This window comes from Python bivittatus, unplaced genomic scaffold (genome assembly GCF_059951505.1).
Source record: "Python bivittatus isolate LINGU-HERP-01145 unplaced genomic scaffold, Pbiv_v1 ctg000410_np1212, whole genome shotgun sequence".
Taxonomy (NCBI): domain Eukaryota; kingdom Metazoa; phylum Chordata; class Lepidosauria; order Squamata; family Pythonidae; genus Python; species Python bivittatus.
The window spans coordinates 6859941-6872144 of NW_028277067.1; the positions used below are offsets into that span (position 1 = coordinate 6859941).

Below are 12204 nucleotides of genomic sequence, written 5' to 3' on the forward strand. Positions count from 1 at the left end.
AAAGAGAATTATTTCTTTAAAATACCTGCACGTAGGCCTATCAGGCCTGGTTTGCAAAACTCAGAATGACCACTAGATAGCAGCAAAGAAACTCCAGCTCTTTGCTGCCATCTGCTGGTACTCTGTATCGTTGCAGTCTAGATCCGGTAGCCCTAGCCCTATGGGACAACTCCTTGCATTATTTATATTCTGTTTTTGCTTTTGTTTCTTTTCTGAAGTAGTAATGGCTAAAGGTTTTTGTAAATTACAGCTAACTCAGCAACAAAAGCAAAAAAAAGACATTGGGAATTCTGACATATTGTCCTATACACTGGTTTATCTCAAATTTAAAACCTTGTTTTACATTGGATGAAGAATCTGTAGATCTCTAGTTGTGATTGAATTATAGCTTCTAGTAATTCTACTCAGTAAGTGACCTGATGAGGGAAGCTGAGGGTTGTAGTTCAGCAGCATTTGGAGGCCCAGTTCCCCACCCTATTTTACACAAAAACCAGTTTCTCAGATTTACAGCACAAAATAGGGCCTTAAGCTTAGTCAGATGCAAAGTCAGTTTATAGTTACTTAACACTAATGTGGTTTCTCCTAGTAAGATCATCCAGATATCACCAGGAAATAGAATTTTTCAAAAGATCCCCGTTGCTTTGGACTTGGCTGACAGAGATGTTGTCTTTGGACATTAGACCTTCATTTGTTTATTTATTCAATTTATAATCTACCTTTCCGTTCAGCAGATTGCTCAAGGCAACTAACTACACAGATACAGAGCAACATATGTGGTATCCAGACAGACAGACATGATAAATATAAAATCAAGATGCTTAAAGCCACCAATACTAAAATCATTTGCATTTAAAAGCAACTTACTTGAAGTCCTGGCCGTCCAAGAGCTGGCGATAGGTCTCAATCTCTTGCTCCAGACGGGACTTGATGTCCATCAACATCTTATAGTCATTGTTCTGCCGTTCCATGTCAGCTCGGACATCAAACAGCTGGGCTTCTATGTTGCTGATCAGGCCTTGGATCTGGCACAGCTGGGTGCCATAGCGAGCTTCTGTGTCTGCCAAAGTGCCTTCCAGGGCAGCTTTCTGAGAAGGAGAACGCACTGGTGAGAACAGAAGTTCAACGCTTTCTGAAAAAAATCTGTGGCATCAGTTTGAAAGAAATGTCAAATGTAGCTATGAAAACTGGGGCAAGATAAGCTTAGGGAAGAGAAGTTAGGTGTAAAATGGTAATAGTTATACAGTGGTACCTCGGTTCACGAACTTAATTCATTCCGCGACTCTGGTCGTGACCCGAGTTGGTCGCAACCCTAATCAAATTTCCCCATAAGGTTCAATGTAAATACGGTTAATCCATTCTGACCCCTCCGAATTTGGTCGCCAACCGATTTTGGTCGTGTCCCGAATCAAATTTCCCCATAAGGTTCAATGTAATTATGGTTAATCCGTTCTGAACCATATGTTTTTTTTTTTAAAACCACAAAAATATGACACAAAGTACAGCACGAAGAGAGAGAACGCTAACCTTGCTCGACGTGACTTCTGGCGTGGAGGACAGGAAGGCGGGTGGGGAGGCGGTTATTGCTTGGAGGGAGAGTCCCCCTCCCTACAGGAAGCCATGACCACGTGTCACGGGAGGGAAAATGGCCGCGGATCCTGTTCATCACCCGATCCAGCGTTCGTGAACGGAGGCAAAATTTTGCGAACGGAGCTGTTCATGACCCGAATTGGTCGTGAACAGAAGCGTTCGTGACCCGAGGTACCACTGTATTTGGCTAACTGTACTGAGCAGTAAAAGTCCAGTAGGTTAGAGAATTGCTGAAATCTGATTCAGCATCTTTTAGAAGCACTGGTGGAACACTTAGAATTAGATTGGTATGATCATTTAATATATACCAGCTATTTCATACTCCACAGTCACTAGTTGTTTTTCCACAAGTTTTCTATGTCATTGCCAGCCCCAAGCCATAAGTATCATGCAGGCTGTAAATACTGTTCTCTGGGCTCTGATGTAGTTGGGTTGCTTAGCATTGATATAGAGCAGTGTTTCTTAACCTTGGCAACTTTAAGATATGTGGACTTCAACTCCCAGAATTCCCCAGCCAGCTTGCTAGCTAGGGAATTCTGGGAGTTGAAGTCCACACATCTTAAAGTTGCCAAGGTTGAGAAACAACCGTATAGAAACATAGGAAGCTGCTTTATAAAGTGCAGTTTTTGTTTTCCAATACCGGCTGGGTTCACACATGCTTTCAGCCTTAATGCCATTTTCTTATTTATTGTATAGCATGTTGATTCCAGCTTCTGTCATTTGTATACTACATTTACAGTTTAGTGTGTTATGGATCCAACCTATTGTGTTCATTCAGTAAGCTGTGCTTAAAGAAATAATGGCTTCATAGAATGATGAATCCTGCATTTGACTAGTAATGCCTCCTCAGTTCTATTGGAGATGACAGGAAACTCTCAAAGCATTTGGTTGATATCCATGTGCAGTCCACACATGCGGGTGCACATACACATATACGTGCATTGCTCAAGAGATCAGATCAAGTTACTTATTTCAGGATTCAGACATTGGAATTCATCCGCCCCCACTGATCCAGGTACCATGCTGAGCTGGGACTGCAGCTCTATCTCCAAGCCCTGGAGAGTCCTTCTCAAATCCGTAATCTCTGTCTTGCTGGTCTGAAGCTGTTCAGTATTGACGGCGACCTCTTTATTCAGTTCTTCAGTCTGTATATTTTTAAAGGGGAGATGACATTTGTAAGTCAGATCCTGATTTGGGGAACCATACCAGCCCAATTTCTCTTCCTGAGTTGCTTTCTTGAATGCTCCCCCTGCCCCATTTCATTCTCTCCCCATTTCTCCATCTCACCTTGCTCGTAAACCATGCCTCGGCATCCCTCCGGTTCTTCTCAGCCAGCAGTTCATACTGGTCTCTCATGTCAGCCAGGATCTTGGTGAGATCAATGCCTGGGGCAGAGTCAACTTCAACACTCACTTGGCCACCCAGTTGCCCGGAGAGAGCACTCATTTCCTTTAAAATGAGATAAAGTCCAAGCATTAACTGGGGACCTGTTTGCACAGCAGCAATCAACTGCATTTAACTTCCCCTTCATTTGCAGAAATAGGTGAGCTACCCACAGGCCAGTTAGGATTAACTCAGACACAGTCTGAGTTTGCTTTTTTTATCAAAAGCATCCAAAGAACTCAGGTCAGTATGAAAGGCCTCTGAAAAATTATTCTTCTTTCTCACTGGACCTTCCCAGTCCTCAAAAGCTGCTTTGCTCTCTCTCTCTCTATCCTTTGTGGATATGCTGGCACCGTCTTTAGTTGACATCCAGAGCTTCCTGTGATGATTCCCTCCATTGTTTGAGAGAGGGTATAAAATTCTTGTCTAGATGACAAGGAAGATGGTGACAGAAAGGTATTGATGGAGAAAGCTCCAATGTATTCTTCTTTTTCCTTACCTTTAAGTAGCAGGAATACAGGGAGCAGCAGCAAGAACACAGCAAAATTAAAGATCATCATGTCTCCTACCAAGTGTGTTAATGACCCCAGTAAGAGAAAGAGAAGGAAAAGCTTAACTTCTCCTCTCACCATATATACCTCCATAGCCAATAATGAGCAGCAACCCTAATAGCTGAATCCAAAAGGCATGCAGTGCTCTGGTATTGGACTAAAACTCCCATCATTCCTGACTATCAGCTTTGGTGGCTGGGTCTGACTGGAATTGGAGTCCAAGAACATCTGGAGGACTGCAGTTTCCTCCTGTCACTTTTCCAAGGCGATAGAAAGCATGAGTCTGGTTACCCTTTGAGAACTAATTTCTAAGAAAAAAATCAACCCCAGGGAATCTACAGCTCTATACTGAATTACTTAAATGGAAGTATGGTGTGCTCAAATTCATCCTGCAGAAATGATTTCTCCTATCTCTTTAATAGCTGAGAAATTGAAGCTATCATATTCTGTAAGGCATTCTGTATGCATAAGCCTGTAGAATGATTTAATTCTGAACATTTGATTGAATCCTGTAGGGCAGGGTTTCTCAACCTCAGCAACTTTAAGATGGGTGGACTTCAACTCCCAGAATTCCCCAGCCAGGCTGGCTGGGGAATTCTGGGAGTTGAAGTCCACCCATCTTAAAGTTGCTGAGGTTGAGGAACCCTGCTGTAGGCACCACTCTACCATTAGGTAAGATGGAAGATGGTGGCAGAAAGGTATTGACAGAGAAAGCTAAGATTTTCTGCTGACTTCAGATTCAGTGCAGCATGTTGTCAATCAGCACTGAAGATTCAACCCTTAGTGCAGTTAGCTTTTGTACATAGAAAGGAGGCTGCATAATGCTTGTAAGTCATACCTAAAAAAGACCGATTTACATTAATAGAATTTAAGTTAGTAACATCCAATTTCAATCCCATTGTTTGTAAATGTTTCTATTTTAATCATGGCAAAGTGAGATTCCAGCCCAGGTAATGGTTGGGTCTTTCTTTACCTCCTCATGGTTCTTCTTAAGATAGGCCAGTTCTTCTTTCAGGCTTTCAATCTGCATCTCCAGGTCAGTTCTAGCCAAGGTCAGCTCATCTAAGACTCGGCGAAGGCCATTAATATCAGCTTCCACACTCATGCGCAGGGCTTGCTCAGTCTCAAACCTGGTTAAAGAAAGACCACAATTTTTCTTAGGCATTGTTTAAAAAATCATCACTGATTCTGTTTAAGTTTGTTGACGCATTTCCTAATGTAGAAATGTTTACAGTGTTAGGCTGGTTGATAGGGAGGGAATAAAGATATCTGGATACAGAAGACTGGCATTATGTTATTTATGTGACCACTTCCTTTTTAACAAGTAACAGAGCTATGCAAGAGATCACCCATGCATAGATTCCTTTTAGATTCCTTCTTCTACTCCCTTCCATAATTTGCAAATAGTTACATATACATTTTCCCCCATTTTCCTGCCCATGAAAGATTTACTTACTTGGTTTTAAAGTCATCAGCAGCCAACCTGGCATTGTCAATCTGCAGGATGATTTTGTTATTTTCAATTGTTGCAGTCAGGATCTGCAAGACAAGAAGGAACACACAGTTGGAGTGAGTCGCTTTTGGTCATAGCACATCCTTTTTTTAAAACTACTTTGAGCTCCATGCGCACACAGTCTATAGTCTATTGAAAGATGGTAGTCATGAACTGAGTTAGCATGGGCATCATTTTTAGGCTTCTTGGAGTGAATGGATTTTTTTTCTAAAGAAAATCCATGTTGTATCTTAGGAAAGGTGATTCAGCTGTTCACCTGAAACAACTTTGATCCATACTAGATTGGATTCAGTATTGAGAATAGTTCCTTTGGAATCAGTGGGGGTAAAGTTCATTTAAATCCCATTATTTGCAAGGATGTATTTTATGACTAAATATGGCTGGTTTTGCCATAATACAATCATAGGACTCACCTTACACTGTCCATTAGTCTAATACAAGCTCTACCAGTTGTACAAGTCAAACAGGTGCTATCTACTGGTTTGACTGGACTATGCAGATAACAAATTGATCACCTGAAAAATTCACCATAAGCTCTCATCAGAGCCTCACAGGCTGTCAGGTGGCATGAAGACATGATTATCACTTGCTCCTTGCAAAGAGACTTTTTAAAAAGCTACAGTGTAAATCCAGGATAACAAAGATCAAACATTAAAAGAAGAATGGATGATAAAAAAAGCTGCTACTTTGAAGCTGCTGTCTAGATATTAAACAGACAAACCCATCTCATGTGATTAACTTCAAGTAGCAGCAGGTATAAGATTAAGAATATCACCCAGACAATGACATAGCACCACTTCAGATATGTTTTCTTTTATATACATATATATGTTTGTTGGATTTCTAATCCCACCTTTCCCCCAGGAGTCCAAGGCAGCTTACATGGGAATCTCCATTTTATTGCCACAAAAACCATGTCAGATAACTTTTGCTGAGAGAGAGTGACTGACCAAGGGCACCTGGGACCTGAATTTCTGGTCCTAGTCCAGCACTTTAACTGCTGTACCATTTTTTTTTTATCCGCATTCAGTCGTGACCGATTCTGCGGCGACTGCCTGGACGAGTCCCTGCAGTTTTCAAGGCAAGGTATTTCGGAAGTGGTTTGCCCTTGCCTCCTTCCTAGAGCAGAGCCCAGCTGGCGAGCTCAGGAGGTGGGGTTTCTGTTGCTTCGCGCCTTTTTCGGGCGTGCGCGGCTTCCGTGTTACCGGCAACTTGGTCCCGTCTCCCATGCAAGCGCCGCCAGCAATTTTCCTCCCACCGGGGTGAGAGTCCCCATTTCTCTACTCACGTAAATTTTCGAGCTGCTGGCTTGGCAGGAGCTGGGGAGGAAGCAGGAGCTCACTCTGCTGCGCGGAGCTGGGCTCGAACCGCTGAAGTGTCGACCATTTCTGGCCGGCAACTTTCAGTGTCATTAAGCCACTGTGCCACCGCGTCCCCTGCTGTACCATACTCAATGTCAACTTTTGCAAAACATTCATGTTTGAGATTCTGCTACCCATGTTGCACCAGATTCTATCCAACTCTACCTGTAACAGGTAAGTTTTGGCCTGGCTCTGCACTTCACCTGCTAACTTCCTTTTGGGCTGAGCTTCAACCTGCCAGGCTCTTTAAAACTAACAGCTAACTTGAAAGATGTTAGTCATGAACTGGTAGGCTGGTACCAATTCCTTTATAATAACTGTTTGTTTTTCTTTTACTCTCTGTACTTTTAGGGTGTATATGTGTGTGTTCCTTTCCAAACAAACTGGTGTTTTAGTGACTCTGCTGTCACAAAATAAACTTTGATTCTATGTATGTAGAAAAAAAAATAGTTTACTTAATAATTATTAGTTTCTTGTCTTCCTTTTCCTCTTTAACAAATAGTAGTTACTGAAACAAAGCCAAAACAGTGCTGTGGAAGTTAAACTGACTGTTGAACAGGAAGCCCTTACTCAGATTCTAATTCAAGATATACAGGAGGCCTTTGGGAATATTAAGACAATGAGGGAAGGGAGGAGCTTCAAAGATCTTTTTCTCAAAGGGTTCTAAAGGAGAATATTTGCACTCTGTTTTCCAGAATGGGGGCTTTATGCATCACTGCAAAATAGGAAAAAAATGGCAAACTCATTGCACAAGTACAGATACACATTTAGTAATAATTCATATAATTTAAATAGACATAGGAGACATCTTGCTGAAATGGAGAAGACTGAGACCAGGTGACTTGTGTACTTCCTGCCAGGACATCCTAAAGGAAGAGTCAAAAAAATCGAGAGATGATCCACCACCATGTGATCGAAACAATCATCCTGACTTTACTGACTTTCCCCCTGGGGATGCCCCTGCTTTCTGTTGTCTAGATGATCACTGTTAGTGTACAACTTCAAGGCCTCTTTTTTCTCTTCATAGACTATTCTTTTAATGTTTAAAGTGGGCTTGTATTAGCAATACCCTTCAAATAAAGGATTGTCCTTGGACAATCTTTCAAACAGGATACCCACAAGAAGAGGGCTATCCTTTGTCCCTTCAAATAGAATGCTGTCCCCTGTAAAACAAAACTGATGGCACTCCTATTACCTGGAGACATATAAGTAACTTCCTAGTACTAGGAGCAAGCTAGCACTGTGTATGTGTGTTGGGGAGGGAACTACCTAGAGTGTGGAAAGATGGAATTTTTGGGCAATCTATTGGACAAGTTGTTATTGGGAGATGTCATATTACATGCTTTGAAGTTGGTGTGGCCTTGAGCTGATAGCAGCACACAATTTGGGTATAAAATTATGCCCATGGAGCAGAATATGAGTTAGTCCATGGCTGGAGACAAATGCCAGGAACAGACAAACTAGCATGCCTGGGCTCCAAATCTAAACAATCTTAAAATAGACTTCAAAGGAAAAGGAATGATGTTAATTATATCCCATTGGTTCATTGGGACTCTAAGCATGACTTGGATTCCATCCAATCCAATGTACACAAGGTGACATGCAAGTATCAACAGAGTTCTTCAGGAGTGCATTTCAATCCCATCATCTTCTCAGCACGCAAGCATTAGAGGACTTAAAGAACACACAATGATTATTTCCCTGCAGCAGTAATGAGGAAGAGAAATTGTGCTAACATGTAGTGGTAGTAAGGAACATCTTAGAAAATGTGGCAGTCCAGCATCTAGCTAACATGAGAGTGGTGCTAATAGCTGAGACCAGCTGCTAACTCAAGAATCTGGAGATACCTTAATTCTCAGCTGCACATGGATCTAAGTTTGGAAAATGCAAGACCTTGTAGCTACATGAGATATATCTGCCTTATGCAGATTATTGTTTAATTAATTATTGAGCATTATTCAATCAATCGATCATTGCATAATTAATGCTCTGTATGACATCCTGATTGACACAGGTGCAGCTAATCTATGCCATAAAAATCTGTCTATGCTATAAAGATCTGATTTTGATTCCTGTCTTATATACATAATCACATTACCTTTATATGGTTTCTTTAATGTGAACTATGCCATAACTATGCTGTACACAGACAGCCATTTTTGTCTGCAGTCTGGTAAAACAGACAGTTCTTAGACCCTTCTTAAATATAATAAAAATGACATACAGGAACTTGAATGCCCCCCTGACTGAAATTGATGCTTTCCAGTGAACAGAAAGTTTTTGCCAACGGTGTCCAATGTTTCAAGGTAAGTTGCTGTTACACCCACTTCACAAATGGGAACAGCGAGTGCTAGGAATTTATTAAAACAAGCTGATCAGTTCTCACCTGAGAGTTACTTGAATTTGGGCTTGTCAGATTAATCCCACTGGGCCATATGAGAATAACTTCTTTGTCTGTAATAATACTTCTGTGTTTTTAAACACTGGCAGAGCAGCTAAATCTTCAAAAGATTGCCTATCTCACAATTTTCACATTGCAAGCCAAAAAAAGGCTCAGGAGTTGAACTTAAGGGTTGAACAAGGGCAGGTATGGGGAATCTGGGGGTGTTAGTAGCTGATCTAGAACTCTCAACCAGCATGGTCAATGGTGAGGTATGCTGGAAGCTGCAATTTAGTTCTCTCTGCAGGGCCACACCCCCCTGCCCATTTTAGGAGCTTCAGAAAAAGACTAGGTTTACACTTTGTGCTAAGTCATGGTTTCTTTAAACATTATTCTTTGTATCAGCTACAAGTGGCAGAGTTTGCACAACATATAAAGTCATAATCCAAGATGGACAAAGCAAAATTTGCATAGCATTAATCCAATGACAGAGAAACCTTTTTATAACAGCCAGTGGCTATCCAGAAACTGTCATTGCTAGAACCTACATAGCACAATCAAAAGACTTTTCACAAGATGCTGAAACATTAAAAGATCCCTCAGGATTCAATTTCCCCAAGTCTGAAGTCCTACCTTGTCTCGGAGGTCTTCAATTGTCTTGTGATATGGGCTGTAATCACGGGTTGGACTCGGTCCCTGTTTCTGGTACCACTCTCGAATTTTAACCTCTAGTTCAGTGTTCGCCTCCTCCAGGGCATGCACCTTATCCAGGTAGTTTGCCAGGCGGTCATTCAAGTTCTGCATAGTTATCTTTTCATTTCCCGAAAGGAGGCCATCATTGACACTTAGGTTCCCACCAAAGCCACTTCCAGCTCCACTTCCAAAGCCTCCACTATAGCCACCACCGCCATAGCTAAAACCACCACCATAGCCACCACTTAGGCCTCCTCCAATCCCAGAAGAGACAAGTCTAGCAGAAGAGACAGAGATACCATGGCCACCAGATCCCCCATGGATGCTTGGAGCTCTGAAGGAGGAACCACCAAAACCGCCACCACCTATGGTGGAGGAGGATTGCCTAAAGCTGTAAGAGGTCATGGTGAAGGGATGTCACAGACCAGCTCCTGACAGCCAAGTGACACACTTTGTGCTCTGGAGACAACAATATGAGTACTTCTCCCCCTCCCTGCCTCTTTTATTCTGTACTGCTGTGGGAGTTGTCTGTCCAACCTGCTGATATGTGAGCCCTCTGGAACCGACCAGCCCCAAACCCTTTGTCAGCACACAAATTCTCCTCATTGGTCAGTCCTAAAGAAATGGGCTGTTTCTTTTCCAAATATTTGCTTAGAAATATTTTCCTCCCCTCCCCTTGTCTAACAATGTGTCCCCCTCCTTCCTTTTTAGAACAATAGTTGTGATTCACAGTAGGTGGCTTTCTGCTCAAAAACAAGACATTGGTAATGCTAGGTGATCATTTACTTAAGCTGCAGCTAAAACCTTGAGCACACACACCTGTCCTGACACACACTGGTTCCTTTGTGAAAGGGGAGGGGGGAGGGAAACAACTTGGAGCAGAAATCCAGCAGTTGAAGCAGGTAAGACATTCCAGTGAAACTGAGACCAGGGTGGCTGCTAAAAGACTCTTGCTCTCCCCCTGCCCCAAGTAACATTCGTCTTGTTAAAGGGCTGCGGATATACTCAGAATATTTCAGTTGCTCTTAACTGCTACAAAAACAGATCCCTTTGAAAGAAGAAGGTAAAAGGCTGACTCTAATCACACGTATAACTCTCATTTATAATTCTTAATATCTTAAGAGTGTTTTAGCTGGGAGGGGAACCCTAGCATACACAGGTTTCTTTTTTGCATAGGAATCAAGAAATTCTTGAGGATATTTCCTCACGTGGATGAGCATTTTCATGCATAGCCATCCCTTATGATTTGTTCTGTGTTGCACTTAATGGTGGAATTCAAGCCACAGAATGTGCACCATGGGATAGGACATGTTTGCTCTTACAGTATGTTGGTGTAGAGAAAAAGTGGGAATCTAGGCTGAAGCTGCTCGGTAGCCAACATCCAAGTTGATCTGGCATTTTGAAAATGGGATTCACCATATACCAAAAGCCCCAAGAAAGGGGAGGCTGCTTGGTCACAGCAAATGTTCTGGCCAGCTTTGTGTTTAAAGATGTGTCATCCTGTGATATGAACCCAGTTTGAACTCTCTCATCTGCCAGCACCCATGTGTAAGGGAATGTACTTGATCTTCAATTGCTGTGAATGGCTCTGAGTGATGGGAGTTGTAGTCTGATATTTCTGGATGAACCCAGTACGGACAGTGCTCGTTTAGCCATAGACTCATTTAGTGACTGTTTGCAGTTACGATGATGATGAAAAAGGTAACTTTCCCACCAATCCTTGCATTTACGACCCTCACAGGTCTGTAAAGCAAACAAAAGCTGAAGTGCAAGTAGTCCCCAGTTTAAGAATTCCCAAGGTCTGTCCTTAAGTTGAATTTGTATGTCAGCTGGAACAGTATTATTGTATAATACTGTATAAGTAGTATTGTGTAATTAACTTGAACCATCGTGCATTTAACTCAAATCATTGTGCATTCAACTCAAATTTTGCTACAAAAGGCTCCATTCTTAACTATGGGTCATCCTTAAACCAGGTGTTCTTAATCCAGGGACTACCTGTAAGATGATAAGCACAGTCATGATTTCACTTAGCAACTGTTTCACTTAACAACCAAGTTGCCAGTCCCAGTTGTGGTCACTAAATGAGGACTACTGTATAGGGAAAGCTGTGCCCTACAATAAAGGTTTTCTTTCATATAACAGATAATTGTTAGCCTACATTTTCCAGAGCCTGGGGGGGGGGGGAACCCATGGGCATTTCTCCGCTTGCCTTGTATGAAAGTCGCCAGAGTCACTTTGTGTGAGATGGGCAGCTATATAAATGTGACAAATAAATAAATAAAGTAGGTAGTCATTCTACCACCAGAGTGCTTTAAACTATTCAGTGAAGAGAATTTGAATTTATTTTCTAGCAAGACATATCCATGCAACTGCTCCTCTAGAACGGTACAGGTCCGGTTCCCCAAGCTTGTGTGACCCTACATTTCCCATTAAGCCAGTATAAAAGTGATTTATACTGAGGCTAATAACAGTAATTCAGAACACCAATCAACTGATCTAACCTACTGTTTGTCAGCCTTGGCCACTGTAAGCTGTGTGGACTTCAACTCCCAGAATTCCCTAGCCAGCATGCTGGCTGGGGAATTCTGGGAATTGAAGTCCACACAGCTTGAAGTTGTCAAGGTTGAGAAACACTGAATTCTAATTTAACTAAGGCAGCTCTAGCAGCAGACAGTCTACAGTGTAAAACGAAAAATTCCCAAGGCCCTCTTGAAGGCCAAGAGGCTGGGGGTA

General features: G+C 42.1%; 1 protein-coding gene across 1 annotated transcript; it reads right to left on the reverse strand.

The window, feature by feature from the left end:
- Nucleotides 1-860: 860 nt before the first annotated feature.
- Nucleotides 861-9966, reverse strand: LOC103058948 (keratin, type I cytoskeletal 19). Its single transcript, XM_007433445.3, has 6 exons — nt 9409-9966; nt 4978-5060; nt 4495-4651; nt 2875-3036; nt 2607-2732; nt 861-1085 (listed from the first exon to the last, which is right to left on the reverse strand). The coding sequence occupies exons 1-6, from the start codon at nt 9871-9873 to the stop codon at nt 861-863; spliced, it is 1218 nt and encodes a 405-aa protein (XP_007433507.2). The 5' UTR covers nt 9874-9966.
- Nucleotides 9967-12204: the final 2238 nt, after the last annotated feature.

Bases quoted from the DNA above. Each gene is read 5' to 3' on its own strand.
- LOC103058948 (XM_007433445.3), bottom strand. From the start codon at position 9,873: ATGACCTCTTACAGCTTTAGGCAATCCTCCTCCACCATAGGTGGTGGC. The intron at 5,061-9,408 runs GTAGGACTTCAG...CTTGTCTTGCAG, and splicing joins TTGAAGACCTCCGAGACAAG to ATCCTGACTGCAACAATTGA. The intron at 4,652-4,977 runs GTAAGTAAATCT...TTCTTTAACCAG, and splicing joins GCTGATGACTTTAAAACCAA to GTTTGAGACTGAGCAAGCCC.